This window comes from Oryzias latipes, chromosome 1 (assembly GCF_053564925.1).
Source record: "Oryzias latipes strain Hd-rR chromosome 1, Olatipes_Hd-rR_3.1".
NCBI lineage: Eukaryota > Metazoa > Chordata > Actinopteri > Beloniformes > Adrianichthyidae > Oryzias > Oryzias latipes.
The window spans coordinates 17,084,004-17,109,352 of NC_136237.1; the positions used below are offsets into that span (position 1 = coordinate 17,084,004).

The window sequence follows — 25,349 nt, forward strand, 5'->3', positions numbered from 1 at the left end:
GACGCAGTAGTTCATTAGAAATTCAGCTCTGACTTGTGGGTGGGACTGTTGGTGCAAAAGTAACCCTCTGCTGATATCCCATCCTGCTTTTGTTTACACTCTCTCCCACTAGCTTACAGCCTCTTATAACCCCACGGTAACATTAGTGTAGCAAAAAAAAAAAAAACAGCCAGCAATACCGGAGCTATCCAGCCGTTTAGTTTAAACCCAGATGCCAGCTCAGAGAAGGAAAATGAAGACATTAAGGGATCTATGAGTCTCCAAGTGAATGCATCAGAAATGGAGCAGAGCAGGGAGACTTTGGCCCGCCCATCACAGTTGTTGTCACAAACATGAGCTTTTTCAAGCCGTGGGTTTTCATCTGCTCCTGAAGCATCACGATTTAAATAAAGAAGTACTAAGAAAACCCAGTTTTAATCTTAATTTATTTTATATATGTCCTCCATCATGAGAATATTGTAACAAGAATATTATAAAAACACAATTTTCATTGGAGTGGGTCTTTAGTAATAAATCACCGTGTAGGGTCTCAGCACATGCATTAAACTCTAAATAACAATTGACTACAGGATACCAATAATAAACTCTACATACCAGTTAACTAAGCACAGGATTTTAGAGGGAGGATATGAAAGGAAATACGGTAGCAGTTTGATGGCTCAGTTGGCTGTGTGTAGGACTGGTGCAATGGGAATGCAGGGTACATATTCATAGGGATGTGATGAGCTTCATCTAGTTAGTGTCCTTGGGCAAGACCCTTCCTACCACTGCCTAACTCTATAACCACAACAAGGCCCAAGTCTGGGACCCCTGTGCCTGTCTCCAGTCCAGATAAAATACAGGGTTGTGTCAAAAAAGGGCATCCAGCATAAAAATCTCTGCCAAACCACCTGTGCAAATCAGTGAGAGCTCATCCTCTGTAGCAACCCTTGAAGGGATGTGCTGAAAAGTGAAAAAAAAGCTTAAAGGAAATACGAATATTTTTTTAAATATATTTCAATGATGAGAGTCAGGAGGACAAAGAAAAACAATATATGACAAGAGAAACAAGGCATATTTGCCACCTCCAGTTGGAAGAGGCTTAGAGTGATATGTTGTAGTGGTGAAAATTTTGCAAATCTTGTTCTAGGCTTTCCAGAGTAGTAGTATATGTACCCAGCTATGTACCCTGCTTTCCCAACACACCAGTCCTACCCACAGCCAACCGAGCCATCAAATGTCTACCATAGACAGACAGACGGACGGACGGACAGACAGACAGACAGACAGATAAAACTTTATTTATCCCATAAAGGGGAAATTTTCCTGTCTTTCATTGGAAAGAAAGGAAGTAAAAACCATGTAAAAAATAAGCACATTTAAGGACACATTGTTTTCTAGTGGTGCTGTTTAGTAACATTTAAGGGTTAAACAACTTGTAACATTAACGAAGTTTTGAAGTAAGGAACTTTAAACCTCTTATTTCTATGTGCTAAATGTCAGAATAATGAGAATAGGATCTTTTTGGTCAAGTTTTTTTTACATCTGTCAAAGTCAAAAGTTTACATACTTTTTATTAGTATTTGGTACTATTGCTTTTAAACTGCAGTACTTGGTTCAAACGTCTTGGATATCCTTCCACAAGCTTCTCTCAAGAATGGTAGAAATTTTGGTCCATTCCTTCAGACGGAACTGGTGTAACTGAGCCAAGTTTTTAGGTCGACTTGCATTTACACGCCTTTTCAGTTCTGACCATAAATGTTCAATAGGATTTAGATCCGGGCTATATGATGACCACTCCAAAACATTGACTTTGTTACCCTTAAGCCACTTTGTAACCAGTTTGGTAGAATGCTTCATTGTCCATTTGGAAGATTTATTTTCGCCCAAGCATCAACTTTCTGGCTGATGTCTTCAGATGTTGCTTCAATATGTCCACATACTATTCTTTCTTCATGATGGCATCTATTTTGTGATTTAGTCCCTCCAGCAGTAAAACAACCCCACGCCATGATGCTACCACCCCCATGTTTTACAGTTGGGATGATGTTCCAAAGCTTGCACGCTTGCCCCTTTGTCCTCCAAACATAACCATCATCATTGTGTCCAAACAGTTCAATTTTAGTTTCGTCAGACCACAGGCCATCTCTCCAAAAATTTAAGTCTTTATCCTTGTATGCATTAGAAAACTTTAATCTGGCTTTTCTGTTTCTATGTTTTTGGAGTAATGGCTTCTTCCTAGCAGAGTAGCCTTCAACCCATGTCTGTACAGTACTCCTTTCACTGTTGATAACAACACATTCTAACCATCTTTAGCAGGTATCTTCACAACATGTTTTACCTTAGTCCTTGGGTTGGTCTGCACATATTGGGCCAAAGTACATTCAACTCTGGGACATAGAACCCATCTCCCCTTCCTCAGTGATATGATGGTAGCACTATCCCATGATGTTTAAACTTGCGTACAATTGTCTTCAAGCATCTAAAAATTGTGACCAAGGATGAGCCAGACCTGTGCAAATCCACAATTGTCTTCCTAGTATCTTGACTGATCTTGATCTTGATAAAAGTAGTAAAAACTTGTCAAAAAAAAACCCTAGTCTCATTATTCTGACATTTAGCAAATAGAAATAATTGTGTTAATTGTAATTGACCTAAAACAGCAAAGGTTTACTTTTCTTTCATGTCTAATGGTGAGAAAAAAAGCCTATGTCTGTTTTTATGTAGTGTATGTAAACTTCTGGTTTTAACTGTACCCCTGTCCCCTACCTTTGCTCCTAATCTCTACCCATAATCCCTTGCAATAGCACCATCCACCAGTTTGGCATGAGGACAAAATCAACACAGAAACCACCATCTCCTTTCTGGTTCCCCTCCCTGTAATTCCTCACCAGCAATGAAGCAACAAGTTCTTCTCCTCACTGATGCTTTCATCGACCGGCGGCCTCAGAGGTTTAAGAATGAGAAAGAACCAGGGTGAAGGGGGGAGAAAAATCCAGGGTTGTTGAGGAAAAAAACCGAAAACAGACATTGTGCCTGAAGGTGAAAATATGAAGAGAAAGAACAAAAAAAATAAAGCAGAGGAGGAAATGAAATTGCAGAGGAAGGAAAGAGAAGAGTTTCGTGAAAGACAAGAGATCCCGTAAAAGGTTAATGGTCAGGTTAGCCAAAATGCAAAAAATAAAACCCTCTTTTGAAATGTTTAACTCTCATAGCTGTCATTTAGCTTTTTTATTTTCCCACTTTGTCTCTTTTTCTCAGCATCCCTCTTTCATTCTTTCTGTCATCCAAACTTAAAACACACAAACACATATGCCACACATTCCGATGTGCAGAGCTGATTCACCCAATTTGTTTCCACTCTGTGTGTGTGAATGTGTCCATGTGTGTGCGTGCCAAGCCAGTAAATAATAACCAATACCAGCTGTACTCTGGGCGTTCCTCTCATTCTCAGTAGGGAAAGACACAAAGAAACGCAAAGGAAAAAATGCTCCAGTCAATTTCTGTGCAATGAGCTTGAGCTAGTTAGTATAGTTTAATGGTATAAGATGAGATCTGTAAAAATTGCAATTAGTACAATTGTGTCATGTTCAAGAATTTATTTTGAGATAAAACTCTAAAAACTCTCAAAAACTCTCATATTTTAATGAGGAGGTCCAAAAATAAAACCACCTAAAGGCTGATCTTACACTACCTATATGAGACTGAGCTGATAAAGACTTGGAGAAACTTTTCTTTTACACTTACTAAGATTAGCAAGTGGTTCAACCCAACAATGTGAAGTGAAAACTAGACAGAGGTGTTTTTTAGCCTTAAAGAGGCTATTAGTTGATGGATATGTAATCTTAATTAGACCTTTACTGTGGCATAAACTGTATTTTTTGTGTCGGTTTAAAAGTTTGCATAAATTGATAAACTAGTTCTTTTTCGCAACATTCACACCGCTCTAAGCAACGCGCTATCAAGCACCCACTTTCAGTAAAATGTCTATGTAAAGGCACGTAAACGTGCTTTTCAGGCTTCCACATTCAAAACTCTCACATTCACTCATAGCTAGTCAAGTTTCTATGACTGTTTTTGGGCTGTGCGAAACACGTGGCTATTTCAAGTTAACCTGGTCAAACTTTGACCAATCAGAAACTTAGATAAGGTAGTGACATATTGATGGCGTCCCTTTTAATAAACGAAAGTGCAAAGCATTTAAAATTTGATTTTGGAAGAGAAATTAATAACTGGAGTTTGTGCCTGGATGGAATTATACCAAGTCTTTCATTTGTCAGAATAAAGTTATGAAAGGGAAAGCCTAGAGCAAGATTCACGAGATTTGCACTGGTTTGACACTTCGCACCAAGCCTCTTCCAACTTTAGGTGACAGACATGAACTAGTAAACAATAGAAAAAGGAAAAGGGAAGCCTTTCTCTGCTTTTACCAGTGTGAGCGCTAAACGCATGTTCATAAATGCACGTTTAGCACATTCTTGAACTTGCGTCAAACGCCCGATGTGTAAGCAGCTTTAAAGTTTTTCCTCTTCCTATTAGCAGCAGTTTTGGGGATGTCCCACCTGTTGAGGTCAAGTCTTATCTGAATACTAAAACAACCCCAACAACACTTTACATGGCCAACTGTTCAAAGATAAGACTCCCCCTGATCCCAATGCACAGCAACACAAATAAGAAGGGGGAAATGTATTAAACCGACAAACCGACCAGACAAAAGCTAAAAGCTATTCTTCTACATGCACACATATAGGAGTTAGACAATTTGGCTGCTCTAGGTAAAATGATTCTTCCTCTCAGAACCCCACAAGCATATTTTAAGAAAGGCGAAAAGTCTGCCCCATTAAAGACATGCCTGACATTTACATTTTTCCGGGTCAAATAACCTACCGGTCCTCGTTTTCTTTTAGGCATCTTTGTAGCACAACCAAGGTTCATATTGACTTTTATTTATGGAACTCTCCTCTACAGGCATATGTCTCCCTTTGGAAAACAAACTGCATCCACTGCTTCCTAGTAAAAACATCCTCTGGGAATGAGAATGTGCCTTCACAAGCAACAGAAAACATCCCTCTTAAAGATATTGACGGCAATAATTTTAGTAGCAAACACTGAGACAACCAAGCCTGTAGGGTGCTGTTCCATCTTCTATGGCTAATTGGCTGTTCCCACTAAGACATTCGGAGTTCATATTGTTTTGACACTATGTGCTAAATCCAAACAAGGTCAAATCAGGGGGTTGATAATCATACTTAGAAAAAACATAGTTTTAATACTTTGCTCAAAAAAATCTAAGTAAAAGAAGAAGTCATTAAAATAAACACCAAAAGTAGCATGAAACATTACATAATCAATGTCATAATAGAAATTCGTTTTTTGGGGAAATTATACACAAAGTCTCATTGAAAGATTGGCACAGGCAGCAAAACAAACACCCTTTACTTAGCAAGCATCTACAAACACAAACAACAGAGTTTATGTAGAATCACATATTTAGATGAAACTATGCATTCTACACAGTTAACCACACCATTGTAGTATACAGATATCACAATAAATTAGTGATAATGTTATTTAGATAAATGATTTTCTTATTTGGTCTGAATTTTAATGAAATACGTAAAAGTTTCCACTCTCCCATAAGTGCTACATGCAGTTCTACCATGTTACTCAGGGGTGGGGTATAATCATCCATTCTCTGCTTCAGCTGGGCCCAGACGTGCTCTACAGGGTTCAGGTTAGGGGACATTGCTGGCCATACCATATGAGGCACTCCCACTTCCTAAAGTTGATCTATGACAATTCTGGCACCATGTGGTGGAGCAATATCATCCATGAACAGAAAGTTGGGGGTGTGCTGGTAGAATTGTTGACATGATGAAGCGAACCGTAAGGACTATATCAACCTCAGCGTATCGCTCACCTCACCTTCTCCAGGGCCTTCTATTTATAACCACCAAATGTTGAAATTGATGCCAAATTGAGAAGGTTTTTATTTTAGGTTTTTTTGGTTTTTGGTTTCACTGGATAGGAACACTGTACATAGTGAGACCATTATGTGGAATTCACAAAATGAGGTCTATCACCCCAATACAATTGTCTCCTTATCCCAAAAATCAGTGAAGTGAAACAAACACTGTGTGTCTCCTGAGTTTTTCACAATATAGCTAACTTATTGTACTTACTGTATGTGTAGTAAAGTGGCCAGTTGCTTGAAAACATATATGACTTCCCTGAGTGTCATTACAGCACTAAAACACTAAAAGAAATAATTTTGTTAAACACCACAACACTTACTTACTACACTATTGCATCAGTGTGTCACCAAGTACAAAAAGTTTAGGAATACTGCTGCTGCATGCAGACACACATGACAAATCAATGACAAATAATTCTCTTTTAGGTGATAAACTTGAGGTGCCATTTTCCTAAATCTATTCTTCTACTCATTCCTTTTCAACTTACTCCAAGTCATTTTTGAATTGTCTTCCTGAGGTACAGTTCAGAAGAACAGGAGGAGGAGAAGGAGGAGAAAAAGGCAGAAAATGGGAGAAAGGAGTGGAGGCAAAAATGAAGGAGGGAGAAGCCAAAGGGTGGGTGGAGGGATAGGGGTGTTGAGTTGGGCTTTCTGGAATTCGGTCTGTGTTTGGTTTGGAAGCACAGGCCCCAGCTCTTGGCTCTCATGAGGATAATGGAAAAAAGAGGTTAAAAAAAGAGATTTATAGAAATGTGTGTGTGTGTTTGTGTATGCGTGTGTCTGCACAGGTGGCCTGCGGAAACCAATGGGGGCCTTTTTGTTCTTCAAAATGTGCGTGTTTACGATGTTGTGTGGGCACGTGGACCAAATTATGCCCGATGCAAACATGTTTTGGGGATTTTTGTGTTTATTTGCAGATGCTGGCACAAGCATGTGGGGGATTTTAGCATGTAAGAATGAAAGAGCGGAAACATAAAGTGGGGGTAACTAAGACATTCCAAAGATGGAGGAGGGACGGGATGGAAGGAGCCAGCGGTTAGTTAGAGGTTTCAAGCTAAGACAAAAAAGACTATCCATTGCAGGGATGTGTCTGACAAAGCCAACCGCAACAAGGAGAGAAGAGGAGAAGAGAAAATAAGTTGTGTAAAAGAGAAGAACCAGGGAGGCCTGAGGCCTGCTAACTTCTGCCTCAGCTGTGGGGGGACAAAGTAGGGTGAGTGGTGGTTTTATTGCAGGGCTGAACCCACTGAACTCATCATGTACAAACAGCAGAAAAGTATGAAGACAACAGAAGGTGAAGGACAGCAGTGTCCGTGCAAGCTTCCATCAAGGCTCAGGTTAGAAACACTGAGCCAAAAACTGAATCTAATGAAAGTAAAAAGATCCTTGTTTCAAGAAAAAAATGTAAAAAAAAATCCTGTAAAGAAAGTTTTTCAATAGCAAAATAATCTTAGTTTGAGAAAACATGCTCTTTTACCGACTATAATTTTTTTTTTATAAAGAAACCCCATTGGCAGATTTATTTTGCATATTTAAAAGAAATCTGCTAGTGAGGTAAATATTTTTTTATGTATTTCCAAGGGCTTGTTTCTGCAATGTACAATAGAGGGGTACACGTGGATTAGAATTATGTGTGTATATACACACACTCACTATATTACCAAAAGTATTCGCTCACCCATCCAAATCATCACAAGATCAGAATCAAGTGTCCAGATCACTTAACCTGGCCACAGTTGTATAAAATCAAGCACTCAGGCATGCAGACTGTTTTTACTGACAGTTGTGAAAGAATGGAGCGCTCACAGAAGCTCAATGAATCCCAGTGTGGAACTGTCATTGGATCCCACCTGTGCAACAAATCCAGTTTTGAAATTTCTCCTAAATATTCCACATCCAACTGTCACCTCGATCATAACAAAATGGAAAAGTTTGGGAACAACAATGGATGGAGAGCCGTCAGCGGATCCTGGAGTGCATTGTGCAAAGAGGTCGCCAACTTTCTGCACAGTCAAATGCTATAGAGCTCCAAACTTCATGTGACCTTCAGATTATCCCAAGTACAGTACTCAGAGAGTTTCATGGAATGGGTTTCCATCCCAGAGCAGCTGCATCCAAGCCACACATCACCAAGTGCAACGCAAAGCGTCGGATGCAGTGGTGTAAAACACCCCCCCACTGGACTTTAGAGCACTGGAGACGCCTTCTCTGGAGTGATGCAATACACTTTTCCATCTGGCAATCTGATGGACGAGTCTGGGTTTGGAGGTTGGCAGGAGCACTGCACATTTCAGACTGCATTGTGTCGAGTATGAAATTTGGTGGAGAAATTATGGTGTGGGCTTGTTTTTCAGGACTTGGGCTTGGCCCCTTAGTTCCAGTGATAGGAACTCTGAATGCTTCAGGATACCAAAACATTTTGGACAATTCCATGCTCCCAACCTTGTGAGAACAGTTTGGAGCAGACCCTTTCTCTTCCAGTATGACTGTCCACCAGTGCACAAAGCAAGGTCCATAAAGACATGGATGACAGAGTCTGGTGTGGATGAACTTGACTGGCCTGCACAGAGTCCTGACCTGAACACCTTTAGGGGTGAATTTGGGATGAATTAGAGTGGAGTCGAGAGCCAGACCTTCTCCACCAACATCAGTGTGTGACCTCACCAATGAACTTTTGGACAAATGGTCAAAATTCCTATAACCACACTCCTCAACCTTGTGGACAGCCTCCCCGGAAGAATTGAAGCTGTAGCTGTAAAAGGAGGACCAACATCATATTGAACTCTGTGGATTAGCAGTGAGATGGAACTTCAGTTCATATGTGAGTCAGTTTTTTTATCTACTTTTTTTTTTTTGCTTCAGTTTTTGTCCTTACACTGTTCCAACTTGTTTTCTATGATTCTTTATTGATTCCTAAATTGTATTGTTTTTCTTAATTTTATTTTTTGCTTACTGGTCTTTGTTTATATATATTTTTTTTTATTTCACACTTTTTGTGAAACCTCCAACCTTGTTGCCCTTTGCTTTTTCATTTATTATAATATATAGATATTTTTAATTCATTTCTCATCCCCCATTTTTTTGTGTTTTTTTCTTAATGTTGTTGTTCATCTTTTGTCACATCCCGTCAGGGATCAGCTTTCACTGATTTGCAGAGGTGGTTTGGCAGAGAGTTTTCTCGCCGGATGCCCTTGCTGACACAACCCTGTATTTCCCTATAACCCAGGTTTCCTGCGCACCAGTCCTACAGCAAGCTAACTGAGCCATCCAGCCGCTTTGATGTCTTTTTTTGTTTAGTTTTCTAGCTTTTTTTACTTGTGCTATGTATTTATTTTTCTACCATTATTTTGTACACTTCTTTTTCTTCCTATTTTCTTTGATGAATGTTCACTGTTTTTAATGGTGACTACACTGCACAGACAGATCCCATATGGATTGTGCAGTCTATCCATGGAACAGACAGAAGTCTGAGAGGAAGGAAGCTGCAAGACTGATGCATCAGAGGAACGTGCTTAGCTTCCAAAATATTCTCAAATCAAACCAAGACATTCAGACCAGCCTTTGCAAATTAGCATGATGCAACAAGTCTCCAACACGTACAATACTGTTATAAAGGAGAAAAGGCCTGTGTAAAGAGATGTACTTCAGGAAATAAATGCCAACTAATCAGTTAATAATACCTAAAAGATCATCTGTATTTAGGAAAATTAGGAAATTTACGTTTCATAGAAAATCTTTTCAAGGACTTAAAACAGTTTAGGTGTGACGGTAAATGGTTTTTCTCAATTAATTGACCCTTTCTTTCTATTTTAAGGTCTACATAACCTAATCCTACATGACTTTACAGCATTTTTTTTTTAAATTCATAGTAAGAACAGAATGGTCCTAAAATTAAGCCAATTTTTTTCAAAAAGCTGTTCTGTCATCACTGAGAATTGTGCCTAAAGTGGTTTTTATAAACTTAGATGTGACAAATACAGGCACACTGTTTTTTCAGAAGACTCCTGGCCAACAGAAATGATTCCTCGTTTAGGAGACAATTTTATGTAAACTCTGGCAAACATTAAAGTGGAGCAAAAAAGAAAAAAGTTACATTTCTGTCTGTGACAAAAATTGAGACCTGCGGTCCACATGCGAATAAATCATATCATGGATTTTATTGCTACTGTAGTTAATTCTGATTACCTGAGGCCCTGTGACTACAAAATTAAAAGAAAAAGGTATGTCAAACGATTGATGGGGTCTCAAGAGGTTTGAGTGTATTCACTGCCCAGAGTTAATAAGGTTTGAGATCAAAGGATGGTTGTTCTAAGGGCTACTCCTACAGCATATAAAATATTGGCATTTAGACAGCATTTATTGTAAATCTAATAAAAAATAAATATGTCACTAAGTCTAGCTTATAAATAAAAAGACAAGATCTACTCACCGATAAATGATACTGAAGGTTTACTGTTACTTAATACTACAAAATCAAATTATAAAAAGACTGAATTAAAAAAAACATACTTTCATAATAACAGCACCATCTGAAAAGACTGTCTCTGTTCTCTTTCTTTATCATCATGTCTGAACCAAACCAGACAGTTTTTCTCCTCCTGTTCTATTTATCCATCGACTTCCACACTGAGCCATCCAGTTCATCAATGTATTGCAAGATTTTTAATGATCAAACTGGAACATTAAATATAAATTTGATATTGAAATAATTAGAAAATGTTATTTTTTGAGTGGAAAGCACTGCCCTGGTCTTTCTGAGACAATGTCATGGAGATCCACTTAAGTTACTATTGTAATGTGTGTTTTTATTTATATTCTCTTCATAAGAAAATATCCATAAATGAAAGACTTTTGAGTTTTTACCTTAATAATAATTTCAAGTGAATTGAATGATTTTTTTTAAGAGAGTGGGGGTGCAATAGAGGGTCAGTCAGATTATGATGGGTTTTTTTTAAAACCGTTGAATAAATTGTTTGGTTTGTTAGTTGTTTTATTTGTTTCTTGCCAACTTTGCTCAAGAATTTTCCTTATTGACAATGATCTGTGTCTAATCACATGCTGACTACACCCATCTACTTCCTAAAACAAAAGTGAATGAAGATTTCTCTCCTGAAATGAATTTCATTTAAAACCTTGGTCAGACTACATTTTTCCTTTTCTTCCTTTTGCTTTTTGTACATTTATCTCTGTAACAGAGGTTGAGGCTTACCTCGAGACACCCTATGGATCTTGAGAATGTCTTCTTCTGTCTTGGATCTGTCTGGAAATGAAATGCTGTCGGTACTTTGAGCGCAATTCATCAAAATAAAAGGAGTTTGACCTGCGCGCTTTAAATCAGCTTCCAATCATCTTCCTCTGCTACAAAAAAGACTCCATCAGTATAAAAATCGGAAAACTGTAACTATTACACGCAGCCAGGTTTTAGTTGAGCGATTTAAAAACAAATCTTGTCCTAAAAATAAAATTAGCTCTCAATTTCTCTGGAGCAGATCAGAGTTAAAGGCATACAAATGAAGAATATTTTTCAATGTCTGTAAGATTCGTCCTCAAAAAACAGCAAAGTCTGTGTCGAAGGTGCATCGCTCAGTTGCGACGCTGGTCATCTGAGCTCCGAGCAGCTGAGAGGAGGAACGACCTACCGACGCTCCCCATCAGGAGGGAGGGAGGGAAGGAGGAGAGCAAACGGGAGATCCAGCCCCTCCGACCGCCTCAGGGAGGAATCACAGAATTCAGGCTTCCATTGCGTCATAGTCACCCTCAAACCAGTAAAATCTTAAGTAACTGAAGTGTCCTTTACTTTACGTTGCATGCAAAAGACCAATCAATTCATAAAATTCAAAACAAAACAAAACACAGACATTGTTTTTTTATTTAAATTAGTGTCTAAAATCAAATCAAAATAGTATTCTACCACATTCACATGTGTTGTGCCTCTGTATTATTCTGTCTCTTATTTATACCCATGCATGATCACGTTTTCCTACTACACTTAAAAATCTGTTTTTCTCATGTCATTTATTTTAATAACCAAATCTGGTTTTAACATTCCTTATATATTGAGCAAATAGGACACCGTTTCTGTTTAAAAACACATTCCCATGAAAATCGTGTTTTTTGTGTTTCGTGTTCTTGTGGCACTCCTGAAGAGATGATCCAACTGCTTTCACTTCTGCCTCCCAGGCTCAGTTCATCAAAATCAAACAAACCTTACCCCATAGTTGACACATGAGCTACAGCTGGCTTTGAAGTCACTACTTGCTAAAGATATGTTCTCACCTGGGAGCAGCATCTAGAGAGATAAAAGAGAGTTTTGGGTTTCACGAGTTTAAAGATCCGAAGCTTCTTCGTAAATGAATAGTCATGAAGAGTCTTCTTTGGGAAGTGCGTACGCAGCTGGAGTTGATCACGTAACACTACGTAACCTGCCGCAGAATAGTGCGTCGAGATTGCCACTTGGGACGATCCCCTGTCTTCCTCTTCGTTCCTATCTTCATTGAATTGTCCAGAAGGGATACGACGGTGCAATGGACGGTCGCGGTTACGGTTCTAGTGAGTATATTCGGCTAAATAATAGTCATTATGCACTTTTACGGATGGCTAAGCGAGAAACGTTACCGCATTGCGTTAGCGCAGAGCTAAGCTAGCAATCAATCCTGTTAGCTAACATTTCTGCTGACTTAGCTTGATGGAAGCACGTAACTCTCATTAATGGCTGATTTTCTGGTTTTTTTTCTTTTATTTTGCTGGTTTATTAAATAGTACTTTGTTGTTCATATTTATAGTATATTTTCCGTGAAATGAAAGGCCTGCTAGCGAAAACCGAAGAGGGGTTGCGCCTCGGCAAAGAAAGGTGGCGTTAAACTTAAGATGCTAACGCGCGTAGCCCATTGTTGCTGTTCATTCTCTGCGGAAGTTCGTTGGCACAATAATGCCAAAATAGAATGGCATGTTTTACATGTATTGATTGTTTATTGTTGGTTGAATATTAATCTTGAGGGTTATTAATTCTCTGGGAAGAAAGCCGAGCTGTTGTTGTTGCAGACAGACAGTAGACCAGAAGGCTAGTAAATCGGCTAGAACGCATCTCTTGTTCACGATTTATTGATTGATTGATTGCCGTTTCGAGAAGTTATACTTGAGTGTCTAAATAAACTTGTTTAATTTAATATAGATAGCATTGTTTGTACCTGTGAATTGTCACCTGTAAAGATTGTTTCCTTTGCAGGTTACTCCAGCTGGGGAAGTGGAGGTCTGGGCAGTAGAGGTAAGAAATGTAAATCATTTAAATTTGATAGACTAAAGTAGCACTATTTCCTACACTATACTGCAATATGCCTGTTTTATACTATTAAGATTAAATTTAGAGGGTCAAGCTATTATGCAGTTGACTTGACCCACAGTTTCTGTTCTAGAAACAAAAAGTAAAGAAGTAAAATCAATAAGAGTAAATTTAGACTCTTGTTTGATAATGCTACAAAATGCACCTTAAAGTCCCACTCCAATCATCTTTAAAGTTTTTTCCAGTGTTATTATTTTTATTTTATTTTTTTTAAATTAGGATTATGCTGGTTTTAACTCAAATAAAATAAAATAAAAACCTGTGTCCTTTTCCTAGTAGTTAATTTACCCCTGAGTTGTGGGCGGGACTATTGGCGTGGAGTAAGCCCATTCCCTTCCCCATCATCCGTTTGTTTACATGCTCAACACTGTACCGTTTTGAGCTACATGCCAGCTCAGATGAGGAAAACCAGGAAATGGATGAGGATGCATATGAATGGAGCGGAGCAGGGAGCTTGTGGGATGGTGATTGTAGCTTCTGCTCACTGCTACAAACCTTTTTAAACTGTCATTTTTCCTCTTCTCCTGATTAAAAAACTAAAAACTAAATAAGGAAATACACAGAAATGTACTTTCAAGCTTTATTATTTTGTTACTTTATCAAAAGGAAGTATAAGCTGGTTCCAGCAAGCAAACTCTAGCAAGCAAAACTCAATGTTTTTATGAAGATACATTTCTGCTGAAAATCACTGACTATACTGGTTTAAGTCCATCTTTGCAATGAGTTAATAATTTCCGGTGATGTTGGCAGGAAAAAGATTTCTTGATGCATTTATTTAATTTTGAAAGATTCAGGTGGCTTTGAATCGTATGGGGGAGGTTATAAGGACTCCATGTCTGGCTCCGGGGGCTTTGGAGGAGGCAGCCATATGAAACGAGGAATCTCTGGTGGATCTCCGCTTTCATCTGGAGGCACACATGCGGATGCAGTCATTGCCAAGATTAACCATCGCCTGGACATGCTCAGTCAGTTCGAAGGAGGATTTAAGGGGCCCCGGGGAGATGGGTAATTTCACTTCTTTATCTGCTTCATTCCATCTCCATCAGATATCGTTTTTACACATCCATCCCATAAAACATTCACTTTGTATTCAAATTTAGCAAAACACTTTTGGAAAATTTAATATATAATCATGATAACCCCCAACTAAGTTTTAATCATATTCTGGGATGCTTTTAATTATCAAAAAACAATCAGTTCTTGTCTTATATGTGGATTGTAGGGGTAGTATGGAATTGATTTAAATATCAGAATAAAGACTGCTACATGGACCAGGAACCCTACTTTTGATAAAAAGTTAAGAGTGGTAAGTTAAGTTTTAGCTTTCTGCCCCTCAGGGAACATATTAATTGATTTCCATTAGGCATGTCCTGATCAAGTTTTTTATGTGGCCCCAATCCAATTCAGAGTAATTTGATTTTAAATATCTGTAAATATTGGATTTTCTGATACCAGGTTCCGTTCCGATACTTTTATAACACAAATGAAATAAACAGATCCAGGTTTTCCCTGATTTGATCTTAACCTTCTTTTGTCATTTAACACTTAAACAGGGCACTTCTGTGAAGTAGCTTGAACAATTAAGTAAAAATAGTGCTGGTAAAAATAGTCTGTCATAATGTCTCAAAAATGTTTTTGAGACATTATGGTTTTTAAATATCACCTGTTCCCAGAGCACGTTGTAGACGGTCTCTTAGCAGCTGTCTTACTGTCTCTTTCAGCACCATGGAGAGAACAATTTTTCATAAACAAAGAAACAAAAATCTGATCTTTTTTAATTTGAAATGACTTTGTAGGTCTTTGTTTGCGTTAATACAAACCAATTGAGATTCTCGCTGTCCGTTTTAAATATATGTGAAAAGAGTTATTGAGCCTGGAAGTTCGACTGTAGCAACCTGTTTTTGGTCGCTTCAAAATAGGGCCAGATTCTGCTGCGTTTTATGGCAGTAAAATGTTGTGATCTGTTCATGATATGCAGACTTCTACTAGAGCATTTACCTATAATAATAATCTTAAAATATATATATATAGCGCTTGTCATAATAAAGAGAATAAAATAAATATCCGATCCCTCCGATTCAGCTTGAGTCTAACACTAGGTGATCGGGCCTGATTTCTGATCACATCTCTAATTTCAATAAAGGATGGAATAGAAGCCTTGCTCAAGGGCTGCATTTTAACTTGGCATTTCAGAAAACAGAAGGAAAAACTTCTTTCTGCTATCACTGTTTCTAAGAGCTTTGATGGGGTGATGAGCATTTGTCCTGAAAGCTTAAGCATTATAAAAGGCTTCTTCAGGTGTCATTGTTGAACACATTTCATGGTAAAACACAATGACATCCATCCGTGCCCATGTTGCCCGGTTCATCTTTCAACCAGCTCTCCTCAAGCATTGCTTTTATTTTGCCTTGTGTGCGTTTCCTCACGTTTGTCCCATCCTCCATGTGACCTAACCTATGTTGGCTTTAGGTTGCTCAAGAGCGATGAGTGTACTGGTGCTAGCCCAGTAATGCTTTAGAAAGCCAAAATGTTGATTGAAGGCTGTTGTTTCTGAAATGTCCATATTGTACATCATCAGTTTAGTTTATTTCACCTGATACTCCTATCCTGTGAGTGCTGGGACATGTTCATGTCTGTTCACCGTTCACCAGCCAACCTTTTGAAGATAGAACTTGATTTACATGAATTCCCTCCCTAAGACTTCAATTGTTTCTGTAAATAATGAGGACAACCTTGTATTGCTTCATAAAAACTACAAACAAATCCTTGTTGTAGCTCAGATGTTTGTAATCTGTGGTTATGAACTCTGGAACTCAGAAAAAGCAAAGGAATGAAGAGAAAGAAGTGCAGGTGGAGAAACCCCAAACTGGTTACCCTCCCTTGCTCTTTGCTCTTCTCTGTCAACCCTCTCCCTCCCTCCCGCAGGTTTGACCAGTACGAGTCCTTCGACTCGCGCACATCTGCTCTCCCCTCCCGAGATCTCTACAGATCTGGTGGCAGTAGCTTTGGTTTTGGGGATGTCCGTGGAGACAGCATGCTGTTGAATCAGCAAGGAGGCTCGACCTTCGGAGGGGGAATGGGGCTGGGAGGAGGAGGAGGAGGCTTTGACAGCCCTTCCTCTGCCTATGGTGTCGCCAAAATGCGACAGAATATGAGGGAGTCCTTCGCCAGTGGCCAAGGAGGAGGTTCTGGAGGTGGAGGATGGGTTGGAGCAAACCGACGTTCCCCCAGAAGGGGTGGAAGTGCTGGGGGTCGAGGAGGGTTTGGGGGCCGCAGGTCTGACCCCACTCCATTAGGTGGAGGTTTGCGGGGAAGTGGCAGCGGTGTTCAGTCCCATGGCGGCTACTCTCCAGGAGGTGGTAGAGGAAAGCTCCCATCCCTCCTGTCCAACCGCATGTACCCTGAGAGCGGGGGCTTCCAGGGTTCTGCTGCAGGGCCTCACGACTTTCCTGGGAGGCATTTTGGAGGGGGCCCAAGGGCTGGCCGCCAACGAGGCCGCAAGAGACCCCTCAACAAAGTAAGTAACTCCAGCCAAATGAAACCTCAGACCCCGGGCAGCAATTATCCCCGTTTTCATTCCCTCCTTTTCTTATACCTGAAACAACAGGCAGGTCAGTCTAAACTCCCTGTTCGTGCCCTTTACCATTAAAAACAAAACAGCCAAATAGGTTAAGAACAATATCTGCTGCACTACAGTTCCATTAAGCCCTCGATTTATTTGGGCTGAAATCACCCGTGGAAGTGCAGTTTTTCTGAGTAAAGCTGAAACACTCCATCCTGTTTTGGGTGAATGATTCAAAGAAAATTTCCCCCAAATTTTCTATTTCTCCAGTTTTTATCAGCTTATGATAGTTGGAATGATTTGATATTTTAATCATCAAAGTTAAAAGCATGTCTATTAAAAATTTAGTGCAATATTTAAATAAGAAAATTTATTGAAGTCAAACGCGAATAAAGACTGAAACTTCTTACTGCCAGAGGTTTAGTTCCACGCTCCAGGTTTAACTTTTGAACGTAGAAATGTATGATTTTGAACTGCAAGTTTGATCATTCTAAGTACAAATTTGATTACTACTTTACTGTAGCAGGTGAAACCGCAGGGCAACTTTCAGAAGAAGAGAAAGAATCCAGCAGAAGCTGATGAGCCAGAGTCAAAGATGAACAGGAAAGAGGATGAAGGGACGGAAACGACACCAGGTGCTTTCTTTGATTCGGCAGCTGCACAACCTCATGAAGCAGCGTCCTCACTGTTCTGATGTTCATGTCATCTGTTCCAGCAGAAGAACCAGAAAAAGCTGATGATGACAAAGCAGAGACGGCAGCCGATGTGAGTTGGCAAATAATTCAATGTTTTTTTTATAGCTTAACATTTGTTTTTGTTTTTTAATTACCTGTCTTCTTTTGTTTTTTACAGGAGACGCAACCCACTGAAGGAGAAGATGTCGGTAGGTTTCACACTGCATCCTTGGACTTTTGTTGGCTTGTGTAAAATATTGGGTATTCCTAACGTGCTTTTGTGATGCTCAGCTGCTCCCAAACAGGAGGAAATGACAAAGCCTCATGGAAAACAGAGCCAAGGACAGGAGAAGTCAAAAAACAGGAAGAGAAGAGGATTCTTGGAAAGGTGAGGTGACCCTTAACCTTTGAAATTCATCTGCTGTCCTTATTGATTTTAGAACCATTCTTACCTTTAACAAGTTCTTGGAACAACTTATGGTGGGAATTTAATAAAAGACTATTTTTTGTTGTTTGTATTTGTTCCCTTAGAGTGATGTTTGCATGTTCCGTGTGCAAGTTTCGCTCCTTCTACAAAGCCGATATGGAAGTTCATCTTGAAAGTCGCTTTCACAAGGAGCACTTTAAGTTCCTTTCCAGTCAGCTGTCCAAGCCCACCACAGACTTCTTACAGGTGACGGAGCCTCTTTTTCCTTTTTTAGATTTATTTATTAAAAAAAAAAAGATTTTATGCAGAATTTAAAACAAATATTAGTTCCATTTGACTGCGGACTGACAGTTACTATTCTCAAAAGTTTATCTTTATCGATAAGGAAATGATCAAAAGTGACATAATTATGGTTCCAGATCAACACTTGAACAATGTGTGGAATGTGTGAACCATACCCTGCTGTTGAGTAAAATTACAGACAAAAAAGAATTCTGATAAACCCATGAAAAATGCTTTGAATTAAATAATAATTTTGGCTCCATGGCATCAGCGAGCAGCTCTAGCTGTGGCTCAGAACTGATTTGATGCTAGCACATGCAGATTGTTGAATTCACAGCAAATGAAATGTCAGAAAGAGGGTGGCTATTCGCACATAATTTTCGACATGCGATTTGAGCTTCAGGTGCTGTGCAGAGATCTTGCAGCAGCGCGATTTCAGCTGCGCAGCGCAATTTGGAACCCGTCTGAACCAAACCTCCCAACAGTACCCGACCCAGCTACTGTTCTTGTTTTTATTTTTACCCCCACTGGTTGATGCAGGAAAAAGCAAGCCATCATCATAACGAGAGCACAAATGTGGAGAACATATTTGGGACTTAAGTGTAATTTTAAATATGTGCGGCCAACTATAAAATTTAGCATGGCTAGTAGGTGTGTTGCCTTCATTCTTCAAAAATGACTGGCTTGTGCAACTTTCCAGTGGACTTGGAAGCAAGGCAACAGTGGTTGAATGCAGCTGGCATTGAATCCAGCGGACTGTGTTCTGATGATGGGATTTGCAATGAATATTTCACTCAGGATAGATGCTAATACCTTACTTATTAGCTATGATGCTAATATGACGCTGATACGTCATCCGACACCGGTCCCTATGTGTTAAAGTTCTTTTTACAATCTTTATGCTTTGTGGTAAAAATATTCCACACTTTAAATGAGGTGTTGCAAAACATTTACTAAACTGTTAAAGTTAATTATACATTTGTTAAGCTTATAAGCAGTTAAGTAATATGGGCTTTGAAGACGATGGTCTGACTTTAGATATTAATGAACCTTATTAACACTTTCAGGGATTTGCAAGACATCTATAATGCTGACAAATATCTTACTAGAATATTACACATTAATAAGGCCTATTAATTTGTTAAGTTAGTTAATAAAACTTATAGGCTTATTAACACTTAGGCTTAATAAAACCCCAAACAATAATAATACTTCGTAATTTGTTAACAAAGGTTGTTAATTAATCTCAGGGGTTGACATAGCCCAGAAATTTGCACTGGCCCACAGGGCCAGTAGTTTTTGAAAGTTACTGGCCCGACACCGCGCACAGCGAGACCCGCCGCTCCGCAGGTGCTTGCAACTTTAGGGGGGTCCGGGGGCATGCCCCCCCGGAAAATTTTAATATGGTGCAATTTGGTGCATTCTGGTGACATCTAACACTAATTTATACACTTTTCAATGACTAATAATAGAGCATATCAAACTTAAATCTGCTCTAGTCTGTTTCAGATGTTTTGAAGAGAGCGCTGCAGTGTAGTAGTTAACACTAGTTAAGAAGTTTTTATGCTGCTTCTAATCACTGCTATTTCACATTTGTTCCTAATCAATAGTTAAGAAGTTTTATTGACTTTTTTGCTCTGACTGCCTTAAGGTTCTGCTTTTTGTTACTGTTGCAAAGTTACATTTACTTTTTAGTTACTTTAGTTACCTAATTAAATGAAATAATTGAAAAATTAAATACAATTAAATTACTGAGATCATTCAGTTAATTAGAAATACTTACTGCTTACAGTGTTGTAAAGAAAAACAAAATTAAGTAGTTTGACATTATACTCCATTTGAGTCTGAGATTCAGGTATTTTGAGTTGCCTTTGATTCTTTGACATTCAGCTTAAAGCTTAGTGCATACAGTTTCATCTTCAATGCATTCATTAAATATCTTGCTGTCCATAGTACTAATTCCACCCATTACTCCGTCTAACATATTCCTATCTATTCCTGCCATGTCTTCCACATCTCTGACATGCTTCAGTCTCTCTTCAGTGACGGTGTTGGATTTATGATCATCGCGGTGAAAAACCACCAGGGGGCGCGCTGATATGTGTGTCAGTTTAAATATATCTGCATAAAATGTAATAATAACCCACTGGCTTGTTCCTTCGTTGTTGCTGTTTAACATTGTTTAGTATTGAATTGTTACATTCAATAAAGTTTGAAAAAAAAAATTGAGTGAGCGCGTGCCGCGTGGTGCTCGGCAGTGACAGCCCCGCGCGCAGGCGGGAGAGGAGGAGAAGAGTGATAAAAGGTTTCCCATAGAAACCCTTGAAGTCTGAAGACAGGACTAGCAGAAAAAGTGAATTATAAAGACGAGGTAAATCTACACGTTTTCGCAAAATATACTTTATTGAAAAAGGTGAAAAATGCATTAATTGTTAGATATTTTAGTGGCCCGAGCGGACAAGTAAAAAATAAAGTCTTGTGGTCCGTACTGCTCGAAAAACAGGACCGGGCCAGCGGACAAATGGCTATGTCGAGCCCTGAATCTTATTAAGCTTAACACTGGCAAATTTGTTAGGCATCTATAATGCCAATAAACATCAATAGCATCTTAAAACATCCTAATAATAATGCTTGTAAATGTGTTAACTAAGTAATTTAATAAACCTTATTAGACTTATTGTACTAATTAATGTCTTACTAATACCCTAAAAATTGTATCTTAATTTAAAATGTTACCATTACTTCTTATTACATTTGTTAAAAATTGAAAATACTACACGTACATGTCAAAAACTCAAACATTATTTTCATCAGGTTTTCGTCCCAAGCAGCAGCATAGGAAAATGATTTTTTTCTGCTTCTCAAAGAAAAACTGATGAGATTTCAAGAATCTAGTATTTTCCCTCAACTCTTAAAGGCTTTTTTTTGGTTCAGAACAAAAGATAAAAATATAACCTTCATTGCAAAGGTTTGTACATTCAGTATAATCCCAGAAGACGTGGAATTTTTCAAACAAAACAATTAACTGTATTCAGAAACAAGTCTGGATTGCAGTGATTGAGTAAAATGGAGATTTGACACTTCTAAACTGCTGGGTGTTTTATGCTGTACATGAGGAACAACTTTTAAATTTCAACTTTTCCTCTTTCCTTCAGGAGTACCTTATGAACAAGTTTAAGAAAACTGATGAACGGGTCAGCCAGATGGAAAATCACAGTGCTGCTATCTGCCAGATGTACAGAGAACAGGACTTGACCAGGGGTGAGTGCAAACACCCGACTGTTTGAGAGCTGGACCGAGTGAGCATGACGTCACCCATAGAAAGTTACTCGCTTCCAGCTCCAAAGAAATGAAGACAATTAAGTCGCCTTTTTTCGCACTATGGACGCCGCCATCAGATGTTGTCAGTAAACAGTGATTGGTTCGAGTCAGTCTGACTCAACCACTCTCACCAATCAGGAGTGGGCTCGTTGGAAGGCCACACCTCTACCACTGACAGCAGGCTCTGAAGAATCTGTCAAATATTTCCAATGTTTGACAGAAGACCACATACTTCTATTGAGACATCTGATTGGCCAGTTGATAACTTGAATAACTTTGACTACAAAAACAAGTATTTAAAAAAATTAAGCTTACCAAGAACATGTTAAAACGGGAAGCAGATCTAGAATGGTTATTTTGACAAATATACTGAATAGCTGCAGAGGTCTTTGGGATTTTGGCTTCTTGGAGCCAACGGGTACTTCCTGTTTGGAATGCGAGGGGGGGGGGAGTCATTCGGTGCAGTTCTAATATACAGTCAAAGGTACAAATGCTTGTTTTTGTACCAAAACAAAATACTGACAGCATATCCAACACTTTTTGCAGAACTGGGCATGGAGCACTTCATGAGGAAGGTGGAGGCAGCTCACTGTTCAGCGTGTGATGTTTTCATTCCCATGCAGCCCCATCTGATCCAGAAACACATCAAGTCTCATGACCATAACTACAACCGAAAGGTATGTCACATCAAGCCTTTGAAGAGTTTGACAGGAAACCAACTACATAAAAGCATCACTCAGATCAGAAAAAATGCAGAGCAAAAGGATTTACACACAAATGATGTCCAATTAGAAAATTATCATGTTTAGACAGCTATTACAGACCAGCACATAGCTTTTTGGGTGAGTGCTACCTTATAACCACAGTAACTTGTTTCTCTGATATGCAAGAATGCGATTTGTCACATTTCCCCCGAGCGCGGCTAGCCCGCATCTCACCGCTCCCCCCAGAGGATGGGTCAAATGCAGAGAAGGAATTTCCCCATTGTGGGATAAAGTAAAATTACTATTATTATTACATTTTTAAGACTTCTAAAGCTGCATTCACACTGAACGCAAGTCGCACAGCCAATTTACGCATTGGTGGGGCAAATTCTGTCTCGGCATTCCTTTAGACCGTCTACCTGAAGGTACGACGACAGTGACTAACGTTTCTTATTCTTCTGTAAATGTTCAATCTGGAACTGTCCTATTTTAAGGGAATGATGGAACAGTCCAAGCGAGGATGTCTGTCAGTCGCTCGAAGCATTCTTAACCACAAACTGATTGGCAAGAAGCTGGAGAGCTACCTTAAGGTAAGTAGATCCCATCTGGCCTGTCACTGAAGAATGGAAAATGAGGAATCAAGTGAAGTGACATCTGCTTGACAATTCTGAATTATATTTTAAACCCATAGATGAAGACAAACAGTCCACTTTTTGTAGAAAAAAAAGCGATCCGAACCGAAAAAATAAATAAAATAAAGTGAATATGTTTCTTATGTGACCATGGTGTAAGCGGGATAATGGCCTTCAAAGTGTGCATTATCAGAAATAAATGCACTTCGCGGAAGCGTGCAGTAATTTCTGATAATGCACACTTCGTCAGCCATTAACCCTTACATACTCCTGTTAGTTTTCATTAACGAAACTTCAGATATTCGTTTTCTTTCAGGGTGAAAACCCGTTTGTTGGTAACCAGGATGAGCAGGATCCAGAGGACTCCATAGCGAACGAAGCCTCTGAGGTAACCAGTGAGGCAGCAGCTGGTCAGACAGAGGTCAAAGACGAACCTGTGCCTGAGGAAGAGACTGTCAAAGAAGAGATGGAAGAGGTGCAGATAGAACCGCCGGCAGCTACAGCTGCAGACCAAGAAGAAGAACGAGAGGGCAACATGGAGCAGGACGGAGACAAGGAGCTGGAGAATGCAGAAATGGAGGGTTTTGAAGTTGGAGAGGATGAAGATGAGGGATACATAGTACACAATGAGTTCGAGGAAGGGGGGTTCCGGGATCCTGACGAGGAGGAAGCGGGGGCCAATGTTGCCTAAGAAGACAAAGTTAACGCTTTATTTAATGTGCAACTTTTTGACCAGTATTTTGTCTCTTATCACCCCCCCCCCCAAAATCCTTCCTGTCTGCATCTGAGGGCCAGACAAAAACCAGTGAAGTTGTACCACATCAGCAGAACATTATGCAGTTTCAAGTGTAGCTTTGCAAAAGGTTGTCTGAGCAGCGGGGTGACATCTTATCAAAGGGATGCTGCATATCTGCTTTGAGGATGTTCATCCACTACAAAGAGGCCCATCCAGTCCTGCTTTTGCATAAACACATGCAAAAGTCCCTGCCAGGACCAGGCCCTTACTTTGGTTTTTGGGAATAGTGAATGTTTCCAACACTGTTAGTTTTATTGCTAAGATTAAAATTTAGGAATGCAAAAACACGAAGTAAAAGTATTGTCAACATTTACGTGAAAAACACAAATGCATGACTTCCCATCAATTAGTTGTAGATATTTTGGTAGACTCCTTTCTACATCTTAGACTGCCAGGCAAGAGCTCTTGCCTTTGTCTTTAAGTCTGTGTGCACTCTGTTCTTAACTCCAGCTGAAATGTTTGTGTTTAAAGCCATTTGTAAATTCTACTAAAAATGTAACTGTTGGGCCTGATTTCTGTGCCTTTTGTGAAGTGTTGGAAATCTTTAGAAATATTGAAATAATCTGTATTGTCTTAAGCCATTGCTTTCCCTCAGACATGAAACGGTGCCACTGTGTTCATTTGGATACAGTGATGTTTATTGACATGCCCCAAAATATTCCAATAAAGGATGTGGAGAAAATTGTTTTGTATTATTATTGTTTTGCTTGAAATGAGTGGCCGCACAATGTGAACATCATCTGATAACTTTCTGTAAATAACGTGGTTATAATATATCGATCAATATAGAATTTATATAGTTTATATAACTGGATGTCTTGCTGTCAACAAATTTAAAACATTTTAAACAATTATTGATGTTTTTGTCAATTCAGGTAACATAAACTTCACCTAAATGCACTTTTGTTTAAATTATCAATTTAAAATATAGCTTTTAAAGTTTGTTCTTGCTTTTAGTGTCAATCTTTTCTTTTGTCTATTTTAAAATATTAACTATTTTTCAGGATTTCACAGTTCTAACAGCAATCCGACGTGAATACCCTGTCATACCACTAGACGGCGCAGTTGCGTTCTGTTACGTAACGTCACTGGGCTATCAGCTGAACAGTTTTTTTTATTTTTTTTACATTTTGACTTTCGTGTTTAATATTAGGATTTAGGGTTGATTTGATGAAAAACTGCAACAAAAAATTGGGTAAATTGATAAATTTTTACGCATTTCTTTCACAGCAAATATACTGGATGAAGAAGTAAAATGTTTTTTGTTTTCCAAATGTAAAGGCCAGCCTCTATCTGCAAAGGTGTTAAGTTGTAGATTCCTTCTCCATCTTTTCAAATAAAGCTATTTCTAAATATGCTGCTTTGTAACCTGCTATTTATGAAAATTAAGGCAATTTTGGAGATTTATGTGCATTTACCATTTTCTTTCATATAAATAAATCGTTTGTTTAAATTATATTTTTTTGTTATGAACATTTTGTGTTCTAGGTTTGACTCGTGGACATACATAATGGAAATACTTCAAACCCCGTGACAAACAAAACATTTATTCTGTTACAGAAAGACTTCACTAAAATAGTTTTAACAATTCATTCCTAACAATTTTGTAGGCTTTTTGAGAGAAACGGTCCTTAAAAATGTTCTGTTTTAGTTTTTAAT

The 25,349-nt window shown here is 38.9% G+C and overlaps 2 protein-coding genes across 4 annotated transcripts in view; one reads left to right on the top strand and one right to left on the bottom strand.

Annotated features, from left to right (window-relative positions):
• The window catches only part of LOC101159893 (zinc finger protein GLIS2), a 36,871-nt gene extending 25,099 nt beyond the window's left edge, over positions 1 to 11,772 (bottom strand). The window contains exon 1 of one of the 2 annotated variants that reach the window (XM_023958813.2): positions 11,163 to 11,772. The gene's annotated coding sequence lies outside the window, so the exon portion shown is untranslated. The remainder of the gene's footprint in view (positions 1 to 11,162) is intronic. The other variant, XM_078950385.1, reaches the window with a different exon arrangement.
• A 294-nt stretch (positions 11,773 to 12,066) lies between these two features.
• akap8l (A kinase (PRKA) anchor protein 8-like) lies at positions 12,067 to 24,372 on the top strand. 2 transcript variants are annotated; one of them, XM_011478200.4, is made up of 13 exons: positions 12,067 to 12,502; positions 13,179 to 13,217; positions 14,081 to 14,297; positions 16,218 to 16,809; positions 17,378 to 17,489; positions 17,570 to 17,619; positions 17,707 to 17,737; positions 17,820 to 17,916; positions 18,060 to 18,201; positions 21,393 to 21,498; positions 22,105 to 22,235; positions 22,757 to 22,852; positions 23,211 to 24,372. In XM_011478200.4, exons 1-13 carry the CDS (start codon positions 12,478 to 12,480, stop codon positions 23,583 to 23,585), a joined length of 2,013 nt encoding a protein of 670 aa, XP_011476502.1. In that variant the 5' UTR covers positions 12,067 to 12,477; the 3' UTR covers positions 23,586 to 24,372. The 2 variants fall into 2 exon arrangements, with proteins under 2 accessions (XP_011476502.1, XP_004066110.1); XM_004066062.5 differs by having other exon boundaries at positions 12,174 to 12,502; positions 17,573 to 17,619.
• The last annotated feature ends 977 nt before the right edge of the window (positions 24,373 to 25,349 follow it).